At 40.8% G+C, this 23,663-nt stretch overlaps 1 protein-coding gene and 1 long non-coding RNA gene across 7 annotated transcripts in view; one reads left to right on the top strand and one right to left on the bottom strand.

Moving 5' to 3' along the window:
• The window catches only part of PLD5 (phospholipase D family member 5), a 154,872-nt gene extending 139,890 nt beyond the window's left edge, over nucleotides 1-14,982 (top strand). For 2 of the 4 annotated variants that reach the window (XM_075412598.1, XM_009942155.2), the window contains 3 exons: nucleotides 55-220; nucleotides 6,334-6,448; nucleotides 8,487-14,982. In XM_075412598.1, the coding sequence (XP_075268713.1) occupies nucleotides 55-220; nucleotides 6,334-6,448; nucleotides 8,487-8,722 (517 nt within the window). In that variant the 3' untranslated portion in view covers nucleotides 8,723-14,982. Of the gene's footprint in view, nucleotides 1-54; nucleotides 221-6,333; nucleotides 6,449-7,641; nucleotides 7,915-8,486 lie in introns of those variants that run through there. The other 2 variants (XM_075412609.1, XM_075412614.1) reach the window with 2 other exon arrangements.
• A 49-nt stretch (nucleotides 14,983-15,031) lies between these two features.
• LOC142360420 (uncharacterized) lies at nucleotides 15,032-23,329 on the bottom strand. 3 transcript variants are annotated; one of them, XR_012763024.1, is made up of 6 exons: nucleotides 23,243-23,329; nucleotides 20,794-20,847; nucleotides 16,621-16,667; nucleotides 16,008-16,181; nucleotides 15,819-15,922; nucleotides 15,032-15,451 (listed from the first exon to the last, which is right to left on the bottom strand). It is a non-coding gene; the product is annotated as an uncharacterized LOC142360420 (long non-coding RNA). The 3 variants fall into 3 exon arrangements; XR_012763013.1 differs by having other exon boundaries at nucleotides 15,146-15,451; nucleotides 15,819-15,919; XR_012763014.1 differs by lacking the exon at nucleotides 20,794-20,847 and having other exon boundaries at nucleotides 15,152-15,451; nucleotides 15,819-15,919; nucleotides 23,243-23,305.
• Between the last annotated feature and the right edge of the window lie 334 nt (nucleotides 23,330-23,663).

Genomic DNA, 23,663 nt, shown 5'->3' with positions numbered 1-23,663 from the left:
AAAACCCCAAAATGTGTTGAAGTTCTCTGAATATGCTGTATTCTTTCTCCACAGATACTGGCCGTATTTAGATGGGAAGATAAGAGAGGCGCTGGTTTTACGAAGTATTAAAGTACGACTTCTCATAAGTTTCTCAAGAGATACGGATCCCCTTACCTTTAACTTTGTTTCGTCTCTGAAAGCTATTTGCACTGAAGTTCCAAGCTGTAGCTTGAAAGTTGTAAGTATAATCCACATTGCTTTGAAATCTAAGATACGTCCCACCCCCCAAAAGAATCAGAAAATTTCACAATTGAGAAGTGTTTTCTGATAGTAATCAAAAATTTACATTTCATTAAATAACACGGGAAATGTAATATAATGAACTGAATTTATTCCTAGTAGTAACAAGCACAGAAATGAAGACAGAAAAATAGGATGCTGCCAAAAGGCAGTCGGTGCAGTGGACAGCCCGTGTAAAACACTGCAGCTGGCCTTTCACAGCAAAACTGACAGCGAACCGCGGTCATATGGCTTCTTTATATTGGCTGATAAATGGGACAGCACAAAAATGTGTTCTAGTCAGGATCCATGTACCCTTGCTGTTTACCTGCATCAGCATCTGCTTTTTCTTTAATCAAGTACAAAGTACAAGAAAAAATAATGAGGATTTTTCATTAAATTCAGGCTAAAAATTCAGAATTGTGAAGACCAGAACAACCATTATGTGACCACATTAGCCATGCAGTACAGGAAAGTGAGAGATGCCATATACATTGCATTTGCGTTAGAGAACAGAGTGCATGATAACTGCTGCTTTCAGTTTGATGTAGTTTATTTTCGTGAAATTGAGGCACACTGGAAATCAGTCATCTTAGAACAGTTCACCTTGGATCAATTTCTTTTTGTTTTTCTTTTTTTTCAGATAACTGTCTTAAATAATCTGCTAAATTATTTTGACTTCTTAAATTGATAATCCACTAAATCATTTTGGCTTTTTAAAATTGACAGTAATTGCAAAAAACAAGTGGTGTTTGTGCTGTACACACAAAGTGCTATTTTAGCATATCTAGAAATATGGATTTTTGTTGTAACGTACACAGCTATTACAAGTTTCCTAGGTAAAAAGCAGCCTAAAACGTGTTGGTAAGTCAAAGAGCCCATACATGGCTGACACTGCTAAAGCCACTTCAATTTTGAGTTACTTCTAGTATGTTCCTTGTTATTCATCAATATTCTATTTCTGTGTTCAAAATTATTTTTTATTTAAGCAGCACCTAATGCTCTACATTCTCGTATCCGTTTCCATCTATTTACTGCAGGTAATCTTTAGAACAGAATTTATCTTGTCAAGAACTAAATGCCAAAAGGAAAAAACAGTATTTCTAGATGCCTATTCTAGGTAGATAGTCTAGCTAGCACATCTGCAGTTAGAAAATACAAATAAAACTTCCAGTAGAAGCATCAGACTGCCCCAGCTTTCAGTAGCCGTAAAGGTGCAGGCCGCCTCAGTTACCTGGGTGCTGCGCATCCCGCGTTCCGCTCACTGGGTAAGTCCCGGCCGTAACTCAGCCTTGGGACGAGCGCCCGCCCAAGGCTCAGAGCTTACTGGTATCGGTGTGATTCCAGCGGACGCCGTGCTCCAAGGCTTCGTCACGAAGCCCTCCTTTCCCTCACAGAAGACGGCAGGTGAGCGCTCTTTTTTGTAAACCGCATTTCCTGCGCGTTCATCTGTTCCAGCCAGGGTCACAATGAAACAAAACTTTGTGTGTGTATGGGCGGGAAGGAAGAGCAAATACTTGTTAAGGCAAAAAATAAACCTTTTGAATTGCTGGAAACATTTGCTCTTCCCTTCTGGTTCTGCTTTGGGTATGAGAAAAAGTCAAACTAAACTCTGCACAGAAGATACTGTCATGCAGACATGTATTGTATGTGTTTATACACAACAACAGTGAAATTTTAAGAGAATGTTAAGCTACAAGTTCTGATTAAAATTATGCATCAAATTGCTAAGCTGTCCCAACACCTCAGTCTTGGTCTGACAGAAATGGCAACACACACACACCTCCCCCCTCCATCTTCTGTTCTCCTGGGAGTATACAGTAAGTTTTTTCTTTCTTTTAGCTTTTGATCCCCATGATACGCCTTGTTGTGATTGTTTTCTTTTTTATTTACGCCCAAGGACAGACCAGCGTGGCCAGAGGTTCCCAGGAGCACCCACGGCTCGCTCCAGCGGCAGGGTACGCCGCTTTCCCCGCGGCAGCAGCCTGAGGCGCACAGTCGCCTCGGGGAAGGCCACAGACAGAATTCCCCTGTCAGATGGGAATCCCCTCCCCGTTCCCCTGGGCTTTGGCACTGCCGAAGTGCAGGTGCATAGTTAGGAACCGGGCGCTGCGGGCCCATTATGCCTAGCAGCGTCCTGATCCAGGCCAGCTGCTGGGCGCGTGATTTTTCCGTCTGCGGCTGAGGTCAGGAAGGCAGGGACTGCAAGACGCCATCTCCTACTTCCCAACACTGAATGGTATCGGTGTGCTCTATCTAGAAGCAGGGTTTTTTTCTCTTTTGCCACAAAATTTTAACAATACTGGGCAATTAACATCATCGATGCAGTCAGAAAACGATTAGTCCCTAATTATGCGTTCCTTAGCAGCTCAGAGTCCGGCTCACGTAAGCATTAATAATTATTGGATTCAACTGAAACTGCTTTTAGAGCACAAACTCAGTACAAGTACTCTGAAAAAACAATCACTGGGAAGAAGTCACGAGGAAGAAGCTTTGTCTGAGGACTAAATACATGCTCTAAGCACACAGCCAAATGTCAAGCTGCGTAGGCAGCTGCTGCTGGTGCAGGGAGCTCTGCCCTGCACTGAACCACCAGCGGCCATGGCGTCAGAAGCTCGAATCACACAGGGTAAACTAAGGTGAAGAGCTCATCGTTGTGCTTCTCGGGACCTTAATTCCAGTACTCCTGAAGGTTTGTGTGCTCACCCCTGTAAACGTGTCTTAGGTGCCAGAATGCTCAGTGTAACTCTCTAAGGAGCAGTAAAAAGGGGCCAGCTCTGGTGGGTGCCACGCTGCACAGGGAAAGGTGCGTGGCTTTGGAGGGACTGCAGAAAGTGTGAGCTGGAACAAAGCGTCTCCAGACAGCTGGAAGCCAGGAGGGAGTGGCGTGGACCAGACAGAGGTAGCTACAGCACAAGTTGTTCTCCAGCCTCCCCACGATTCTGTTTTGAAGCTGTGCAGGTGTATTCCTGCTAAGGTGGGAGGAGGAAAAATTGAACCTTTAATTTCTTCTCAGAAAGCCAGAAATGCCCTAAGAGTAAATAAAGCATTATGAATCAAATTTGAAACCTTCGCTCCTAAGCACTAATTTAATTTTAGAGCTATAAACTCCTAAAGTAAGGATGGAAAAGATTAATGAAATGGTAGCAGGAGGTGGTGTCTCATTAACACAGCACTGCTGCTGAAGGCGCGTGTCAGAGAATGTTAGGCTGTGCTGCTTGACGCGGCTGCTGGGTCCCTTGCTCATCTAAGCTACGTCTGTGTGTTCCGTTTGTGAGGGCAGATGGGTTTCCCTGCTGGTGGCTGCCTTGTCAAGGAGTCACCAGCTTCTCTGCGGTTGCTGGAGAACACATTACCTTTTCAAACCTTCCACCTCTTTCTGTCTGCATCTGAAATTTTCTCTCTTGCAAAGTTGTAATACAAACAGAACAGGAACGTAGGATATTTCAGTTCAGCACATCTGCTGAATCCATCTCAGTTTGACAACTCTAAGCTTATATGATTGTTGTGCTTCACTATTTTCACATCAAGCTGTGTAACTTTTTACTAAATCTCCTAACGCTGGGCAGAAGCCAGCTTGTTATGTTCTCTTTCCTAGCACTAAATATTTTACCAATTTGCCGGTTTTAGACTACTCGCTGCAGTATTAGCATTAGTCACACAGAACCTTCCACATCCCTGTGAAGAGTTACCGCCAGTGCCCTGTGTGGGCAGATACTCTGCTCCTGTTTTGTTGCCCCAAGAAAAACAAGAACATTTTCTTCTGGCTTTATCCAAAACTTCAAGACCCTGCCGGAAAGATTGCCATCCATCTCTGGCTTGGGAAGCACATACTTTCTGTGGGGGGTGCACGTTTGCAGAGCAGTTCCTCGGGCATGCAGCTGCAGTCCTGATGTTGTCCAAGAACTAACACCTAACACCTGGTAAACTTTCCTTTACAGCTGCTAAGATGGTTTGTTCTAATTGTTTAGAAAGCGTAATGCTGTAATTGTTAGTGATGTTAAAAATCTGTAATTAAATCTATTTCTTCATGCAGCTTAGTTAGATGTGAATATACAATATAAATCTCATTTAAAGGACAGCCACTACAGTTTTAAATGCCCTTTATAAAGCACTCAAATAGTTTGGGTTGTTGTTTTTAAATTCAAAAAACTATCCTTGGAATTTTGCTAGTATTTGAACTCATTACAAAAATTCAGCTATGGAAGGCGACACTGCCACGTACAGGTAGGTAAGCATGCAGTGACAGACGCAGTTCAGAGACTGTTCAAGGAGACAACTTTGTGATGATTATTGGTCATGAAACTGCACCACGGTGCCATCCGGTATTTGGGCACTGAAAAAACATGAACTCTTTGAATTTTATTTCTAATGGACTAAAAACCTCCTTCAGTCCTAATAAACTTTCATCATGGGGGGGGGGGGGGAGCTGTCAGTCCAAGAACAGAGACTCTCCTGGCCTCGGTGTTTTACAGAGAATTCTTCCAAGCAACTTCAGCGCAGCCTCTGACAACATAAAATTTACCCCAATGTGTTTTCCAGTGGGGAAGAGAGAAATTCTGACAGAGTCCAAAGCATAAAGAGTTAGATAGGGCTACTCTACCTTTTGTCTGCAACTAAACCATTTTAATTAGGTTTGGTAATACTAATTGCAAATAAGCCTGGTCAGAACTCAGAGGAGACTTCTCCAAGGAAAACCAAACTGTAACGATCAAGACTGATGATGGAGAGGTTTTTCTGAACGAACATTTATATGCAGTTCTGAAGCAACCGGTGGTGTGAGACCGGATGCCGGCGTTCCCCGGGGTCAGTGATAACGTGTTTTGCAATAGGCGAGCAGTTTACTGCAAACCAGCCTGAAACCTGCCTACGTCATCAGCTGGGTACAGAACGCTTTCTACAGCTGCCTGCCTGCGTGCTACGCATACGCCCTCATCTGACTGAATCAAACCGATGATGTAATCTACCACCAAGATCAATACATTTCAGTAATGATTTTAGTTTTTTACAGTTGGGTTTTCAAAGTAGCACGATTATTCTGAAAGACATCTCCATAATCTAAAGGGATTTGTTGAAGGTTTGTATCAAAAACGAGCACTGGTTTGAGAGATGAATTTTGCATTATGGAAAACAGACACCCAAGAATGATCAAGGAGTTTTGGGGTGGGTGTTTATTAAATAATTTCAATGTCCTAAGTGGGTGCAGTGTATAGCCGGTTACTTTCATCAGTAATATATTGTGAATTAGGTTTGTTCTGAGGATCTACACCATCCCCTCAATCAAAGTTTCCTGGTCATGCAGTAAATACTTCATTTCTCCTTCATCATGGTATTCTCTACTTCTGGTTTTGGAATCTGTGTCTAGCTATTAGTTTCCTTGATGAAAACAAACACTACTTAGGTTTGTACTGGAAATCTCATTTTTGTCTGGCACTGATGCAGACAAGGAGTGCACATACCTCCAAAATTTAAAAAAAAAAATAAAAATCAAACTCAGAATTCACCCTTTAGGGTAAACCAGACACATTTCCCTCTTCTTGTCTGGTAAAGTTGATCTCTCCGTATCAGATTTAATCCTGAGAAGTTTCTAAGTTTCTGAAAGCAGCACGTTTCCTGTTGGAAGCTACGCAATGTGTAATAGAAAGGTATTAATGCAGCTGTTGGCATGCCTGCCAGTGCGGATCCTGAAGCAGACCTCAAACCCCAGGGTCCCCTGAGGAACGGGGCAACGAGCAGAAGAGAAGTTGTGGGCTCTCACCCTGCAGAGCACAAAGATGGAGGCGTCTGTTCATTGCACAGCCTTCACTACCTGGCACCGCACTGCGCTTAGTGTGCAGCAGCCGTACACTTTGTACAGGTCAGAATGCCAAGGCACAGTGAGCGTAACAAACTGAGAATTTAGCAAAAGCTACAATGTGCAATGTTTTATTAAAATTAATGCTTGGCTATAAAAACTCAAGCTGTTCTGTAGCACTAACTCATTTTCAATCAAGAGTAAAGAACAGACCGTATTTCTTCTGTCCGTTACAGAAGGATTCTCATTAACCTGCACTCCATTCTATTTTATGGCAGAAATTCTTTGACCTTGAGGAAGAGAGCGCATGCTTTCTGAAAGAACAGAAGAATGCTTCCCTTCCCAAATTAAATCGTAACAAATACATGGTGACTGATGGAGCTGCATACATTGGTAAGTAACCACACCACAAGGCATGCTAGTTTGTAGCCAGAAGCCTGAAATAACACCCATTTGTAAAGGAGGAACCTGCAGCTGATAACCTTGTTAACTTAAAAGAATAGTTCGCTCCTGTGGGAACCCGGAGGAAGACTGAGCTTTGAGCCTCTTCTCATTTAAAAACACTCCCTCCGCCCCCCCCATGAATCAGTTTCTCAGAAGCAACAATCTGCTCTCAGTATTTAGAAACAGACTGAAAACACAAATACAACACACCTTATGAAGCAGGAACAAACTGGATTATTGACATATTCTCTTGTTTCTGCAATCTAATAAAGATGGACTGTTTTCCATTTCCCATGTTACTACTAAAGCTACGGTCAGTCCTGGTAAATACCGTACAATTGCCTTTCATCCTCATCTTCTGAAGTCCTATTCCACTTGCTGTAATGACGTTTCAGACACCCTCCTGACATTAGGTACATACCTAATCGCTGTTTTGGGTTAAAGGTGTATTTAAGTCACGTCACTGCCTGGCACCTACCAAAAGTTCACTATCAGTCAAATGCTTGTGGAATGCAGGCTAAAAACTGCCTTTAAAAAAAAAAATCCAACCGCTTGAGCTGCAGGAACAGAAAACTGCTGCTGAATTAAAAGGTAACTAATGAGATTTTATAAAGACAAGAGAGAAAGCACGCGTTAGAAACGCTGCAGCTTGATGTTTTGGTCGCCTGCCTTCCCCACCCTGACTTACTGCAGAGGGCTTAAAGCCCGTGGCGGCGGAGGCAGGGAGGGAGGGCAGAGGCCGCAGCCCAGCAGCACGGCCCTGCAGGCAGGGGAGTGGGGAGACAACCCGGAGCTACTCTGAGACACTCACCTTGCTGGGCTTTACACACACACCCCTTAACCCATCCAAATCTTATTTTTCACTTCAAACAGTGCAGCTTATTACTCTCTCATCTCCCAAATGTTTTATGAGCCCTGCCCAAATATTTTTTTAGTCCATTTAAAATTCTTTACAATAGCCAGATCAAATTTCAATAACGTGTAGCTTCTCTACACAGCACAGATGCTTAGCTGTTTTCTTTCCCATTGTCGTTACATCGTTGATATATATATATATATAAATAAAAGTAGTAATCAAAGCTGTGTGAAAATAATACAAATGCATGTTAAGGACCTGATGTATCTTTAACTTGAATGCACAGGAAGAAACGTCCCTTACGATGAGGCTTCAATCTACCATCCTCAACAGCTTTAGAATGCTTAACATTTCCTGCTGAAGTAGCTGAAATGACACCGAAAGGGTGTAAATTTCTCAGATAACTTCATGTTTTATGTATGTTCAGATATTGTTTTAAAAGATGACCTCTGGTAACAGCATTTTCCTCCAAAATACTGCATGTTATAAATGTACGACTTAACTTGAATAGTTAAAAGTTATAGTGAAATAAAAAGAAGTAACTGAAACAGTTTACCTGTTTTCCATTAACCCAATTAATCCTCTTTGCCTTGCAATCACCAGGATTTGAAATGTTCATTCATTACCTTAGATTTCAACAGAGGCGACAGTAACCGGCATAAAACCTGGTTTTCTTTCCTGAAATTGTATCTGTCAATGGGTAACCTGTAAAAGATCTATCGGTTTGGCTGTTATTGAGCAACCACTCTCCATCCCGTCTACCTTAAATTGATAAATACGGCCAAAAGTGTTGTCATTCTTGGCACCGAGAAGGCCGATGAGGAAACTAAATGGAGTAATAATACCTTATATGCAAAAGGAAGAGCAAGTTAGTTTTGAATAAATGAAAGAACCCGTTTTCACTTAAGAAGGATTAGAGCTGTCGAACTTTCAGAACTGCTGTGCACGCTGGTACGTAATGGAGTTTTTTCTTTCCCGCTAGTACGGAAAACTTATTTCCATCTCCACCCAGGTAGGCACTGGGGAAAATGATACTGTACCATGTGGCACTGCCCGCAGGGAGGCGGCTTGGGTCTGGGTTGATTTTTTTTTCATTAGAAACTCATTGTATATTCCTGCTTTTACCTGTAGGTAATTTTGATTGGGTAGGAAATGCTTTTACGCAGAATGCTGGAGCTGGCCTTGTTATCAACCAAGCAGACGCCGGGAACAGCACAAGCATCATTAAGCAACTCAAGGCTGTCTTTGAAAGGGACTGGTATTCACATTATGCCAAAAGTTTACAACCAACAAAAATCCCAAACTGCTTTAATCACAAACTTAATAAAGCAACGTCAAATAAGACTGCCATGAGCAATGCGAATTAGAAAGACTATTTTACTGTTTAGTATGGCAATGAAGAATTACGTTGGGGTGTAGCCCTCTTTCATATTTACAGACAAAAGACTTAAAAGAAAAAGCAAAAAAAAAAGTTTGGTTTGGGGGGGTGTTTTTAGGAAAAAGCACACTTATATAAAAACTGTCTAAACTATATTGAATTATTTAAGACTTTCAAATTTGTTACTTCTGACACTGGATGTCATTTCTTCTTCCATGTTAATTTTAATGTTCCGCGTTTGAATTTAACAGCATGTGTCAATTTTTCTGTTTCAGTTTTAGGATTTTCCCTAACTGCCATCCTGGCTAGAACAAGCTTTGAGGCAAAACCAAGATTCAAGCTATGAAATGGCATTCTAAGATCAGTTATTACTGACATACAAGTAGATGGTAGGTTTACTGTATTAGAAAACATAAAGGAATTAGCAAACTTTCACCCATAAAAATCATTCCCTTCAAAGAAATACCCAGTCATGCAAATACTTCCTAGTTTTGAGCATTTAGTTTGAGCATCGCTCTTCCGTGTCTTCTAACTAGCCTTAAAACACCTTAGAGGTACATGACTAGTAATTCATTCCTCTCCTAAAAGTATGAGAAGTTTTGAGGGACTGGAGTTAGCCTCATCAAATTCGTCATAATCCCTAAAGCCTCTCAGATAAATGGATTTTTGTTTTATATATGTGCATTCCTTTCAGCATAATAGTTATTTCCAATGACACGTGTTTCATCTAACAAAGGAAATCTCTGGATTAACAGCAAAGACCTAGGGCTGATTTTTTTTTTTGTAATCTCAAGGAAATTTCTTCCCCAAGTTAAATATTTACCAAATGTGAGTCAGCAGTTGCGTGACGACTCACTGTCAAACCAATGCATATATAAAAATCAAATACTGCTTTTTAGGAAGGTCGAGAGTTATGCAAAATCGTGCAATAATTGTTGTTAAATGATCATATAGTCACTTTATTGGATTTTACACCTGCAAGTTTTTTCTTTCGTAACTTTTACTTAAAAAAAAAATTGTGAAATGCCATTTTTTGTTAAAATATTGTCCATATAGGTAAATACACCAGCACCAACAGAAATGTGATGTCTTCATTTAGGTCACAGTTTCAGCTGGTGTTAACAGTGCGCCCCTACAAACAAAACTCCGTTGCACCAAGCAGCAAATGTTCTGTAAAAGTATTCATTTGCTCTTAAAAAAAAATACATATAAATGTTTGACAACAGATTCTTCTCCAGTCAGAGCTGTAACAGCTTAGTTTCATAATAAAAATGTTTCATTACTGTCCCTCTGCTCCTGCTGAAGAAGTACGGCCATGAAAGCAAACTGCGTTCTGCAGTTTGTTAAACACTCCCAGAACTTTTTCCAAAATGCAGACTTTTCTTACCTGGCTGCAGGTAACTGAAGACACACCTTGAAAGCGGTGGGCAAAATGAGAAGGAAAACCAACCAGGTCCCAATATACGATTTTACTCTTAAGTTAAAAAAACCACTTTGACTTTCAAACATAGGTTTCATTTACAAAGTTAAAAAAAAAGTTCAAATTTATTTTAAAGTAAGCACAGCTTAGGAAATTCTACTAAGGTAATGTATGCACAACTTCAGATTGCCAGCTAGAGACACCCCACAACAGGCACACTTCTGATAAAGAATGTTTCTTTTGCAATTGCCAAGATTTACATCATCTTACTGAAAATAATGACAAAAAAAATTTTTAAGTTGTTAAGTTTTACAGAAAACATTCTGCGCAGCTCTAATGCTCAATAACATCTCCAGTATTCGGAGAAACGCATGCCCTTTATTAGCCTCCCCACACACACAAAAGCATATACTCTGACATTCATGTAAGAAACAAGTATCTAAAAAGAAAAATGTTTCTTGAGTTTCTATGAAGGAGAGATCTGTGTGAAGAGAAATTTCTGTATTTTCTTCCTTCTGTCTACAGTTTAGAATAGGTATAGCAAGTACGGGAGAGAGATCCCCAGCACTTAACTTACTTGTTGGGGTTTTTTTGTTTTATTTAAGCAGTAAGTGTTAGTGCATTCTCTGGTGAACATTTCAGCCGAGTTACACCACCAATGAATTTAGTCTTCTGAGACAAAGCTAGAAAAAGCTCAAAGCAAACCAACAAAAATCCCACCACAGTTTTAAAAGCCGGCTGAGATATTTGTAAAGCTTCTGAGGTCCCCATGGATGGGTGATCTTGAAGCTTGAGATAATCTCAATACCAGGTCCTTACAGAAGACACAAAAAACCCCGAGCAAACAAAAAAACCCCACTGTCCAGAGATGTTAATTGTAGCACCTGATGGCAATAATATACAAGACTGAATCAATGTAATTTCTTTTCTCTTGCATGATGATACTAGAAATGTTAAGTTTTTTAAATGACATCTTGTACCAATAATGGAGGATCTGAGTGGAACAGAAATTTGTCAGATGACAAAGCTAAGCTGCCTGCTTACAAAGCAAGATTTAGTGATGGAATCGGGACTGTGGAGTTACCACTGACCTTCTGTTTACTATACCAGATGAATGATTCCAATGTAGTCGTTTTAATACAATCGTGACTATTAACCAGATCCATTGGTTTAGAAATGCATTCTTATTGACTTGATAAACAAATTCTGGTGCTTCAATGACACCCCTTCCTCCAAAAGAGCTGATATGTAGAAGTACATTTTAAAAGTGGTGGGATGTTCTGGTCTTATGAATGGAAGAGTTTGGGGTTTTCTGAGTAACTTTTAATGCAAACAGAGGTCAGCCCTCCTACAAACGGACTGGCAGACTGAAGTTTCATTTGGTATGAAATACGGATTAATATTTTAGTAACTGTTTAGAATGGCAGCAGCTCCAAAGTAGTACAGAAGGCTTTGGTCTGTTACATTAGCGAAAAGACAAAGTGCATCCTTGGACTTCAAGTAGGAAATTTAAAATACCAGATTCTTTTTTGAAGCTGTTTAAGGGGATTATAGCCAATTATTTGTTTTGGGTTAGCACTTATAAACTAGATTTGCCACAGCAGGCTCGATTCCAGCTTTCAGATCCTTCTATCAATGTAAATAAATCTGGAGCAAGTCCATTACAGTGATTTCACATTGGTTTAGCAGGGATCAGAATCGAGACCAGTTTCCTCTTGCTTTAGCTCTCCTGAGTGCCACCACTGCGCAGGCTATTTCCAAACTTAAAAGGAATTTGCATTCAGTGGTTTCTCACAGACCTCAGAGGCCTAATCCAAAGGATGCACTTTCTCTAACCCCCGTCTAACTGGCATTGGTAACTCTGTCATATTAAAGGCAATTTCCTGAACAGAACGGCTTTATTCTTAAAGAATACAGACTGTAATTGTTGTTTGCTGCAAACATTTACTAGTGCCTTATTCATACAAGCTTTTGTTTAACTGTTCCTCATGTGAAGTCCCGCTAAAGATCCTGTATCTAGTACCGAGGCATACAGCGAACTTCCTAAGATGACTACATATTGTTGTGTTTACAGGTTAGTACCTAAAACTGGAGTCACAAAAAGATGAAAATGCAATGTGAGATGTTGGTCCAAACCACAAGCACATCTCAACCTGACCATTTTTATTCAAGCCCAGTTCTAGAACTGAATTTTACAAATTACTTCTGTGTTCATTATCAGCTAATCCACAAGTCAGCTGAATTACTCTGTCCTGCCACGGTGTAAAAACAAATAATATCTGAATTCTGCCAACACCTGACTGGTATCAAAAGCATAACCACAGAAATTCCTGTAAGCACAGGGCGAAGTCCAAAAGTCACGCAGTGGCTGCTTTACAGATCTGGCATGTTAAGTCTCCAGTTGCTTTGGGCAGGCTACCACTTTTTTCTGCCTGAAGCATGAACTAGTATCCACAGCTACTCTTGCCTTCTCTTTGAAGACCAGAAACACGTGGGTTAATGCAGTAGCTGTACCCTGACAGGAACAGATTCATGGTTTTGTCCGATTTTTTCTCCTCACCTTTTTCTAAAAACAAATGCATCTTTGAACTGAATTTGAGGCTGTGCTGTAGAAAGTTTTACACAATACAGGGCCCAGTGTTCCTCTCAGTAAATCCCGGCTCTCTGCAGATGGTTCAGAGGAGAGCCTGAGAAACAAGTAAAAAATCCTCAGAATGCTACTCTTAAGACCTACCCATTATTTGCTACACTACCTAAATTTGCTACCTAAATTCTACTACTTAACAGAGTTTTGCATACATAAAAACTGAGCAACTAAGCTCTGTGTGAATGTTACCTGCCATTTAACCCCAATCTAAGGAGAAAGCCAGACAAAGAATTTATAGGGTTTTTTTGTGACTTCAGTGTGTACTTACTGAAAAAAGCGCAGACCTTCTCATCAAGATGGTAAAGACATCAGCTGGCTATTGCAGTTCTTTGAACTGACGTTCTTTACAAATATCCCCATCTTGAGTATCGTGTACTTGACTCCTGAGAATGGCCTTATAGAGAACGCTACGTTATCTTAAAACCATTTTGGACTTCAAAATTTACTCTTCATTTTAATACAAAAATATTGACTACATGTATAGTATGTTTCCAGATGGCAATTTCTGGCACTGTGTTTTTCTTCCACGCTTATCCTTTCACTAAGTATATCTTCATGGTTTTTTAATCACTGTTAATCCCATTCAATCCATGTAAAAAACAGAATGAATCCTTGGTATATTTAAAATTCACAGTGATACCTCCTGAGTTGAAGGCACCAGTAAACATATTCCACTTTGAACACTGCAGAGTATAGTAGCTCAACTGATACTGTAGAGTGATTGCTTTTCTTAGCTGTAGTTTTTCACTTTAATTACTGCTGGATGTTATTTGTTAATTTCTCAGTGTTGAATCAGGTTGCTCTTGCATCATCACTTCGCACAAATGCCTTAGAAGCTTGCCAAACTAGCATGTAAAAGAGACCTCGTTCAAAATAGTTTAGACATGAAAGAAGAACTGACGTGCTTCACACTCTGCGGATGCTGAAGTCAGTAGATTATCAGATAAACTCCAGTCTTACCATACAGTGGAGCTTTCTAGCGCACCTCCTGTTCGGATTAGCCCTGCACGGGCTTCAAAGAAAAAGTCTGTGAGAAGTGTGCGTTTGAATTATCTTGAGATCAGGAATTTACAGAGAATCTGAATGAAGAATCCAGCTGTACTGAGTGGTTCAACAGAGTACCTTAAATTGAGTTTTCATGAAAACACATTTCATTTCCATATCCATATGCTACAACTAACTGCATAAACAAACTAAGGTTAGGTTTTCCCTAAAATTCAAAGTACATGTAGGACAAAAATCAAACTACTGTGGCCTCTTTCTGAAAATCTTGTAAAAATTAGATTTTAGGACCGCAATTCAGTTCTGGCTGCAAATTATTCTGCTGTAGTCAATGGAGTCAGCTCTATTTTGTTCACAACAAATTCTACACTGCAATTTTATACGAAGGCTCAATAAATCTCTTTAATCCTGTACAATGAACATGATAATTTTCCCTTTAAGAACAGAAATAAGGTTGATGGCTGATTCAGGCTACAGAATAGAACAAAATACAATAAAATGGCTAACAACTGTAACATTCCAGAGGATTATTTTATGCTTCTTTATGTTCCGTGGCCACAAATGTGAATAACACAAATTGTATGTACCACGATGGCAATGCATGAACACACAGTGGGCACTGCATTTCACACAGTAATATCTGTCCCTCCTGCAACAGCATCAAATGTAATGAGGGCAGAGAGGAAGGGGCAAAAACAGCTATGGAGGCAAACCAACTTCAACCAGACCGAGTTAACAGACTGGGTGTGCTGGCCTAACAGCTCTGGGCTGTGTTCTCATTTTGCTCCTTTTCCTGCAAAATCCTGTATTTCTTACGCATCCACCTTGCTCTTTCTTTGTATGAGTGAACTCCCATGACTGCTTGCACAATGAGGAAGGAACCTTTAACAATTACAAACTTATGTTTAATGGAAAGAAATCAGCATGAGTAAAAGCCCATCAATTTCTATGCTGCAGATACTGAGAAGTAAAGCACTATTTGAAATGGGGCTCTTCCTTGTACATTAGAAATTCCTATATAAGCAAGGATTTACAACATAGCACACCCCCACAAATTTCACATCATATGCAGCATTTGCATATGTTCTCTGAATATACAGTCGTCAGACAGATACCATTCTGAACTCCTAATAACAAATTAATCACATTCAAATGAAAAAAAAAAAATATCCCCCCAAAGTACTAACTATGTAAAGTGCATAAATGACTTAGAAGCTGGAGTTATTTTCAAATGTAACTTTGAGGGACTTACTGGGGATTTCAATGGAGAAGGAATCGTTAAAGGCATGCACCATTATATGTAGCATTGTCTAAGCAAGACAGCATACAACACATACAATGAGAAGCTCTTCAAATGGAAGTGTGTGGGACAACATTTATTGACTGACTTGCTAACAAATGTTTTCAAGTGGATTTGCTCAGTATTCAGTTACTCTGCATTATTCCTTAATGTATTTCTTCAAATGACACAGTACCTCTTCTGAAACTGTATTCAGTGTTTTTCTTGACACTTGACAGAAAAGCAGGGTGCTTCTGGATCTGACAGCTGTTTCTTTCTAAAGGTCAGGGATTTGCTCTCCTATCTCACTTGTTCTCTCACTCTCTCCTGCTTCTTCAGCAACCCAGTCCAGGTTTTCACTTGTCATTGCCTGAGGAGCAAAGAAAACAAAATATATTTAGTTACCTGCTGCTTCTGAGAACAGCTGGCTGCTCAGCATGCCTCTGCCCTTTGAGAGAGCCCCCACCTAATGTGATACTACAGAAAGCATAATAGAGGAGGTCAAATACAGAATTCCAGGTGCCTCACGTAATTCTTCACCTGGAGAGACACATACACAAAAACTGGAAGAAGAAGAAGAGACTGGGGTGGGGGAGAATGGCAAACTTTAAGTGAGGTAGAGGTTCTTCTGATATAATACCTGTTCTAGTGGCCTCATTTTATTCTAGTGTAAACCAGTCTCTACCAATGTGAAGCCAACTTTAGCATGAAAATGTGAGAGGTCAAAGACCCCTTACCTTCAGGAACGGAATTAATTTCTTCACTTTGTAAGAGGGGTAGAAAAGGCAGGTACAAGTGGAAGATGCAGTCTCCTCCTTTCAAGAAACAGTCCAGGTTGCTACTAGAAATAGAGCTTATAAGGTTCCTTAAAAAAGCAAAGGTCTTATACATCCAACTTCTATTAATTCTCAAAAGGTGGTGCATACCTGTGGGAACTTGGGCTCACAGCTTAGTGCCAACTTGCTTGTGGCAAACTGTCAGGCTTCTCAGGAGAGCTCGTTTTGCTCCTTCTCACTGTACTCAAGACAGCTGTGACATCTGCTTTTACCCATCTCCAGACTCTTCAAAGACACTTCCAAACTAGATTATAAAAATGTTCCCTGTGGAAAGAAAAATGAATGGCAGATTCAGTGAGGAACCCAAAGAACCTAGTGCAAATATTAAAATGCATAAGAAATCAGGATCAAAACAGAATGCATTTTCATTTTTGCCAACATTCAAAAAAATAAATGAGAAGTGGAAAAAGAACAAGAGGCTAAAGCAGTGCCTCAGATTAATAAAGTTGAAATGTATAAACCAAAACAGTGTTATGTTTGTGGACAGTCCCCACATCTAAACTGCTGCTCTTAATATGACAGATGCAGTGAAGAATTTGTTAACTGCTAACTTTGATATGCTGTACAAAGGTTTCGGCATTCAAAGTCTTATGTCTATCTATAGATGCACACAGCTTAAAAGGTAGGCAAAAAAAATGGGGTTCTACGTATATTTATACAGACCTTACTGCCAAATAATCATTAATAAACAGTCACTTCTCACCGCATTTGTGTCTTCGTATGTCACCGCAGAGATCTTAGTGAACAAATCTGGAGAAAGGCAGAAAAGCAACATCTGTGGCAGCAAGCAAGCCAACTAAAACAAACTGTAAGCCCACTTTTCAAGTGCCAGTTGATACAATAAAAGCACTTAGATGCCTCCATATCCATCTCAGATTCCAAATGTCCTTGTGTCAGATTCCAAATACGGAGAGCTGAGGCTCTCCACACGCATATGCACAGAGACACATCCTCAAAGGAAAAACGAGTATCTGTGCCGAAGAGATTGGAACACCTCTAGTACAATGATTTGTTCCACTGCTGTCCTGCTCTTAAATAAGACTGACAGGAAATAAGTACAGCTCTTTATGGAAAGGGCCACACACCCTTTACTAGAAAACAGGAATGTGCACACATAGAGAGACTCAGAATAATGAAATACAAGAGTAAACTCCTGGCCACAGCACAGAAGTACATTAATGTAACAGTTTCTGATAGCACATACCAAAGCCATCTACTCACCTTTTCATTCCCACATTACATGTGTGCCAAAACTCACTTTTGTAAAAAACAAAGGGCAATGTTTCTCTCTGAATTAAACATTCCAGAGAGGATTACACTTTTTTAAAAAAAAACAAAAAAACAAAAACGGAGAGAACAGCAACCACTGCCTCAATTCTCTCTTCCCTTTCCTCACTCCCTTTCCATTGGCAAATGTTTGTTATCTCCCCCTCTGCCTCTTGCCTGTCTTTTTCCTCTTCAAGCTACTCCCTACGTGCTGTTGCTGAATCCCTTCCTGCTTTATACGCAGGGATGAATCCCTGCGACTTGCATTGCTGGTGCTATTAACATCCTACTAGGTTACTTCCACTAGCTTTACCCGAAGTGCTCAGGAAGAGGAAGTACATGCACATGTTGTTTAAAGACACAGAAATTACAGTGTGTGAAGACAAGGTGAGTCAGGGAAAAAGCAGAATGCAGGCACTACTGGAGAAACACCTGGACAGGGAGAGGGTTTTAAGTCATACTCCTCAATCCCATTTCACCTTGGCACATCTGAAACCTGTATCGTGATTGAGAGCCCAATTTCACAAACCTTGCACAACTGACACAAGCCTTGTCTCCAGGTATTTTGTTTGCTGTTGTCCTGGAGCCATACGCCAGGTTAACTTGCCAAGCTAGGCAATAACAAGCAAGTCAAAACCACAGACAACATCAAGCCACATGACCTCAACTTTACCCTCCAGGTGGCATTCAGCCACAGAGGAGGTCTAATCTGGGTACTGTCATCTTGTGACAGTTAAGATGGTCCAAGCTCACCATCATATGTAACGCCACCACCTTCAAAAGAGCAAATGAAGAAAGAAGACCTCTCTGTAAACATATTTTAAATCTCTTGAGTGTGACTTTGGCACTGCATTGTATTTCCCTACACAATCTAGAAGTAGCAGAAGTCCTCTGTAAAGTTTGCAGAGCAAAAAGGGTATGTACTATATAATTTTACTACTATTCCTCTTCTGATGGAATACAATATCAAATAGAAAAATCTGTCTAAACTTATTTTGAAAACTGCATGGCCAGCTTATGCAGTAGCTAGATATGTGGCAAGATTGCAGTGTTACTCTCTAAGGAGAATACAATAAATATGCTTATATATTTTGTTCAATTCAAGCACTGCGTAGTCTCCAAGTTCTACTACGAGAAGTATGGATAACTTCTCATTCTCCTTCCTATTTCAAAACACAGTATTTATCACAGATGTGTACAATACAGCGGCATAGCTTAGGCCTGTTATATAGGTCAGTATCTGCAATGCACACGAGAACATAGTTTGCCACTGCAAAGGAGAGTGGCTGCAAAATCTATTTTGGATAATCCAATTTATATTTGAAGAAATCAGTGTGGTCATTTCTAGAACTGTGAACATAAAGCAACTGCTGCATGCTTGTATATTTGATGAGTTTTATTATACTATATCCTTATATGAATGCCTATGCAGTGTAAATGCTTTAATATAAGATACTGAATGGTTTTTTTACACATTATTTTCTAAAGGATGCTACATTTTACTGCATGTTTATCCATTTTTTGTGTGGGTACAAAGTGCAAACAGGAAGACACATGATTTTAATAACTTAAAACAGCAGCTATTTAAATACATTATAAAAACATGTTCTTATGTATAGATTTTTAATTGGGCAAGAAATGTGCTTCCTTTAGACAATGGGCTTGGTTCACAGCAATACCTGTGTATTTAACTGGGTCTGTAAATGGGGCTACTGACTCTGCTGCAAACCACGAGTCAGTATGTTTTAATACCTTTGAAAATGTAACTCATTGGCATTTACTAGGAAAACTGATGACCTGTCCTGATTGAAGTTGAAAAGTAGTGCTGTAATTGAAAAAGTCCAAAACTGAGCAGCTGTTGTGTTTGGTGCTGCAGGATGACAATGTAGCAATTGCTTGGTTTTTTTCTTGTTTTATTTTTCAGAAAACAGTACTTTCTCATGACCTTAATAGACTGAGTTCATGTTATTCAATTGTGAACTGGGCCCACTGTTCACAGTGTTACTGTATGTAACCAAAGTTCAACGTAATTAACAGAATTGAGCAGATTCATTCTTTTGGAAGAAAAAAAAGAGGCTGACACTGGTTTTGCTGAGGTTTTGGAGAGGTGGCTTGGTACAGAGTGTTGCTGCTGTACCAATGCACTGTAAACATGAGGAAATCACTGGCTGAAAGACTGATGGCTAAGACAGCATTATCAGTGGTAATATACTGCTGGAAACCAAGCTGCGAATGATACAATGCTAAGTCATGGAAGTAATGCATTAAAGCTATGTAAATATTTATTTTAATGCTGCAGCATCATGGCTATCATTTTTCACTGCTTTGATATCCAAGGATTCCTAGTACTACACAAATGTATTTCTCCTTCATTTTTTAGTTTCAGTACTTTCATTCAAAGCAAAGTAACTCCTATTTCTTTGTACTGCACTGAAATAAAAGAATCTTGTTTCAGTACGTAATGCTTTTCTTATTCTTTCTGGTATGTCAGTGTTTGTTTCTATGAGCACTGAATCATAGATACTAGCCCCTAGCTCCCCGTCTTCTGTACGTATGCAAAGAGACTACAGGCTACCTGGTGCCTCCAACTAAGGCTCTGGCACTGAGGGACTGTGAGCATCTAGCAAACTTCACAGCTTTTGGAACACAGGTCTTTACCCCTGTTTTAAGGTTCAGACGAATTATGCTTAAATCCCATTTTTAGGCACGTCAGTTGCTACATTTCTCAGGCTGTATCGATCCTGCATGTTCACATTAAACAGACTCTCAGGCTATAAAGCAGTCTCACTGACTATATTCGTAAATAAAACAGGGGCATGGTAAAAGCCTGAAGAGTACCTAGCATCATCCAAATTAGCTGTCCTTCACGCTGACTACAACTACAAGCACTCTCACAGACAGTGTCCAGGTGCAGCATTGCGGGGCAAAATGTCTTAGTGACTGTCCCCAATACAGTCTGGCCACAGCTACCCTGTGGTAAAAGAGGACAAGGACAGGTTAGGCATTTGGATGTCAATCAGGCTGCATCACTCAGCTGTACAGCCGAGGCTCCTGGCTTCTTCTATTGTATAGAAGCAACTATTCACACCCCTAAAACTGTCACACTCCAAATCTGAACCTTAGCAGCAAGTCTTGGTGTCAGACAAAAGCACGATGTTCTCTAGGATACAGTTTACTTGTGGACACGCGAACCCAGCAGGGAACTCCATCCATCTCAATTCTTCCCTGACTGAACAGGACCAATTGCTATTGGAAACACTATCCTATTGTTCAGACCAGAGAGAACAGTATTTATCACAGTAGATCTTGTAAATACTAGGAAAAAAGCTTAAAGAAAATAAAAGACAGTATCAATTTTTGTTAAAATCCAGAAGTAATTAAAAACTGTCTAATCTGAGCTCTGCCAAAATCAAGTCCACATAGCCTCCAAGCTTCGAGCCCCAACCTTTTCTTGGGGTTGTAGGCAGGAGGCAAAGGAAAAATGTGGAAGAAAAAAAGACTTTATGTAGTGTAATTAAATCGAAGCACTTGAAGCTGGACTAATCCAGTGGCCTTCTACAATGGAGTGACTGCATCACTGGATAGGGGAGGAACTACGGATGTCACCTACCTGGACTTCTGTAAGGCCTTTGGTATGGTCCCTCACAGCATTCTTGCCGCTAGGCTGGAGAGAAGTGGGTTTGATGGATAACTGTTAGATGGGTAAGGAATTGCTGGATGGTCATGTCTAAAGAGCTACAGTCCAAGTCCAGTCCAAGTGGAAACCAGTAACAAGTGGTGTCACTCAAGGGTCCATACTGGGACCAGTACTATTTAGTATCTTCATCAATAACATGGTGCACCATTTAAAGCAAGGCAACAATGAACAGTGGCAGATGCTCTCTGTTAACCCCCTCCCTCCCACCAGAGGAAGAGAAAAAGAGGAAAAGGTAGAGAGACTTAAAAATTGAATATAAAAAGTTTTACTAATAACACTAATAATATTAAGAGAAATAATGCAAAATACACAAAACCAACAGTGAGTTTCCCGGAGCTGGGTGCCGGGCACCAGCATCCTGCCAGCAGCTGCCGGACAGCACCAGAAGGTCCTGGACTGGCCTCCTCAGCAGACAGAACTGGACTCAGGAATGCACGGATCGGGATCTGGATCAGGATCACAGGCAGGACAAGTAGCAGGGTCCTCTTCAGAGGGTGGCCATGGACGAAGAAGAGTGAGACCCTTGTGATCCCCCAGCTTTAAACTGACTATGACGTGCGTGGCGTGGAATACCTCGTTGGTCAGTATCGGGTCACCTGTCCTGTCCGCCCCTCCCCACAAATACGACCCCTTCCGACTCCTCACTTGCGGGACCCAAGAGATCTGTCAGTGACCTTGGCTGCTACAGTGATAATTATAAACAGGGGCCTTTTCTGCATTCCTTTCCTACCGTTAGCTCAGTGTAACTATAAACATCAGGTGTTACCAGCTTTGGAGCAGACAGTCTCTGTAAAATATGCAACCAGCTTCAGAAAAATGTAGCGACTAAGTAAGAAGAACTTAGCTGTAAGGAATATTCTCGAAAAGAGAATCAGTTCTGTTTTAATCAAAACCAGGACACGTAGACAGTGGGATTGAGTGTACCCTCAGCAAGTCTGCAGATGACACCAAGGTGAGTGGTGCAGGTGATCTGCTAGAGGGAAGGGAGGCCACATCCAGAGGTACCACGGCAGGCTTGAGGAGCGGGCCCATGTAACCCTCAAGCTCAACAAGGCCAAGTGCAAGGCGCTGCACCTGGGTCAGGACAATCCCCGAGATGAAAGCAGACTGGAGGATGAATGAATTGAGAGCAGCCCTGCTAAGGACTTGGGGATACAGGTGGATGAAAAATTGGGCATTAGCTGGCAATGTGCTCTTGCAGCCCAGAAAGCTGATCGTATCCTGGACTGCATAAAAAGGAAAGTTTTATGATGAAGGTGGTGAGACACTGGAACAGGTTGCCCAGGGAAGCTGTGGATGCCAACAAGTGTTCAAGGTCAGGTTGGACAGGGCTTTGAGCAACCTGATCTAGTGAAAGATGTTCCTGTCCATGCAAGAGGGTTGGTTTAAATGATCCACAAAGGTCCCTTCCAAAGCCGTAAATGATAGCACAGCCTCAGTTAATGTATGTGGTAGTGCACTATATGGCCCAGAATTTTATTTGCTGTTCTAGTTCAATATAAAGTAAAATTTCCAACCTCCCACCAGATCTGAATTGCAGTACACATTTTGAAAACTTAATGTACAAAATGAAAAAGATCTGTAACATATGATGCCCAGGTCTCCTCACGTGTCCCAAGAACTGAGTTACAGAAACAAAGACGATACTAATAAACCTCTGCCTAAAGTCCCTGATGCTTAGGAGGGGAATGCCGCTTCCACAAAGAGGTGCTGTTGTGGACAAAGCAGTTTACCATGAGGGACAGAAGGATGTAGGCACAGAGGTGGAAAAATGCTGGCTATGGAAATGGGTGTTGTGTAACAGGCCAGTCTGCTTCCCACCAAAGCATGGGCTACACAGATTATGGAAAAAACAAAACAGGGACTGAAAAACAAGCAAGGACACTGACCCAAACATTTCAATACTTCAGATAAGGGTTACGTTATTTGGAGGATCCTGTAAATAAATTCTAAGATGTTCATAGCTTATTACACTAATCTCCACTTCCAGTACTTTTCACTAGCAGAAGGCTGCAACTCCCAATTCTCATAACAAGAAGCATCAACAGCCAATACTCAGCCAGATCACCATGACTTGTGCAACATGATCTAGGGGATTCAGATTAAGATCCTAGCTGGAATCTGTGAGAGCAGGCATTGCCCTAGATTTCTCATTTCCCAAGGGACTGCCACAGCCACTGCGATTTTCTGTTGCTGAGTCTGCTCTCATTCTCTCAAGACTACAGCAGTCTCACTTGTAGTCTTCTAACCAGCTCAACTGCTAAGAAATTCGCTGTATGGAGAGACACTCATGGTCCCTGTAGCTTGAAAATAAGAACACTGAGTAGCAAATAACATTTAAACAGAAAAGGTGAAGACTCACAGGAGATGAGAGAAAGCAGAAACTCTGGAGATAAGCACTGCTCTCAGTAACGTGCTTTTCTAAGAGCTGGTTTATGTTTTACCAGAAAGGCAGCTTTTAACTGCACAGGTCACAATGAGGTAAGCTACAGCTGGCCAGACTTTGACCCACGCCGTTTCACATACAACACTTCAACAGATTTCTTCACTAAACGAGTTCAGAACAAAGTGCAAGAACCAATTCCTGCGCAGAGAAGCCTTACTTTATTCCAAAGCTACTTATGTCCCCATTTTATTCTAACAGTATCAGAGCACCTCACTTTCACATTTCTCATGGCTTTTTGCAAGACAATTATTCTACTTTATTATTTTAGTGCACATTTTCACAGAAAATACACTTAATACCAAAAATCTGCATCTAGGAACTCCATATTCTTTTCACA

The sequence above is a fragment of the Opisthocomus hoazin genome, chromosome 2 (assembly GCF_030867145.1).
Source record: "Opisthocomus hoazin isolate bOpiHoa1 chromosome 2, bOpiHoa1.hap1, whole genome shotgun sequence".
Taxonomy (NCBI): domain Eukaryota; kingdom Metazoa; phylum Chordata; class Aves; order Opisthocomiformes; family Opisthocomidae; genus Opisthocomus; species Opisthocomus hoazin.
This window is presented reverse-complemented; position numbering and strand designations above follow the sequence as displayed.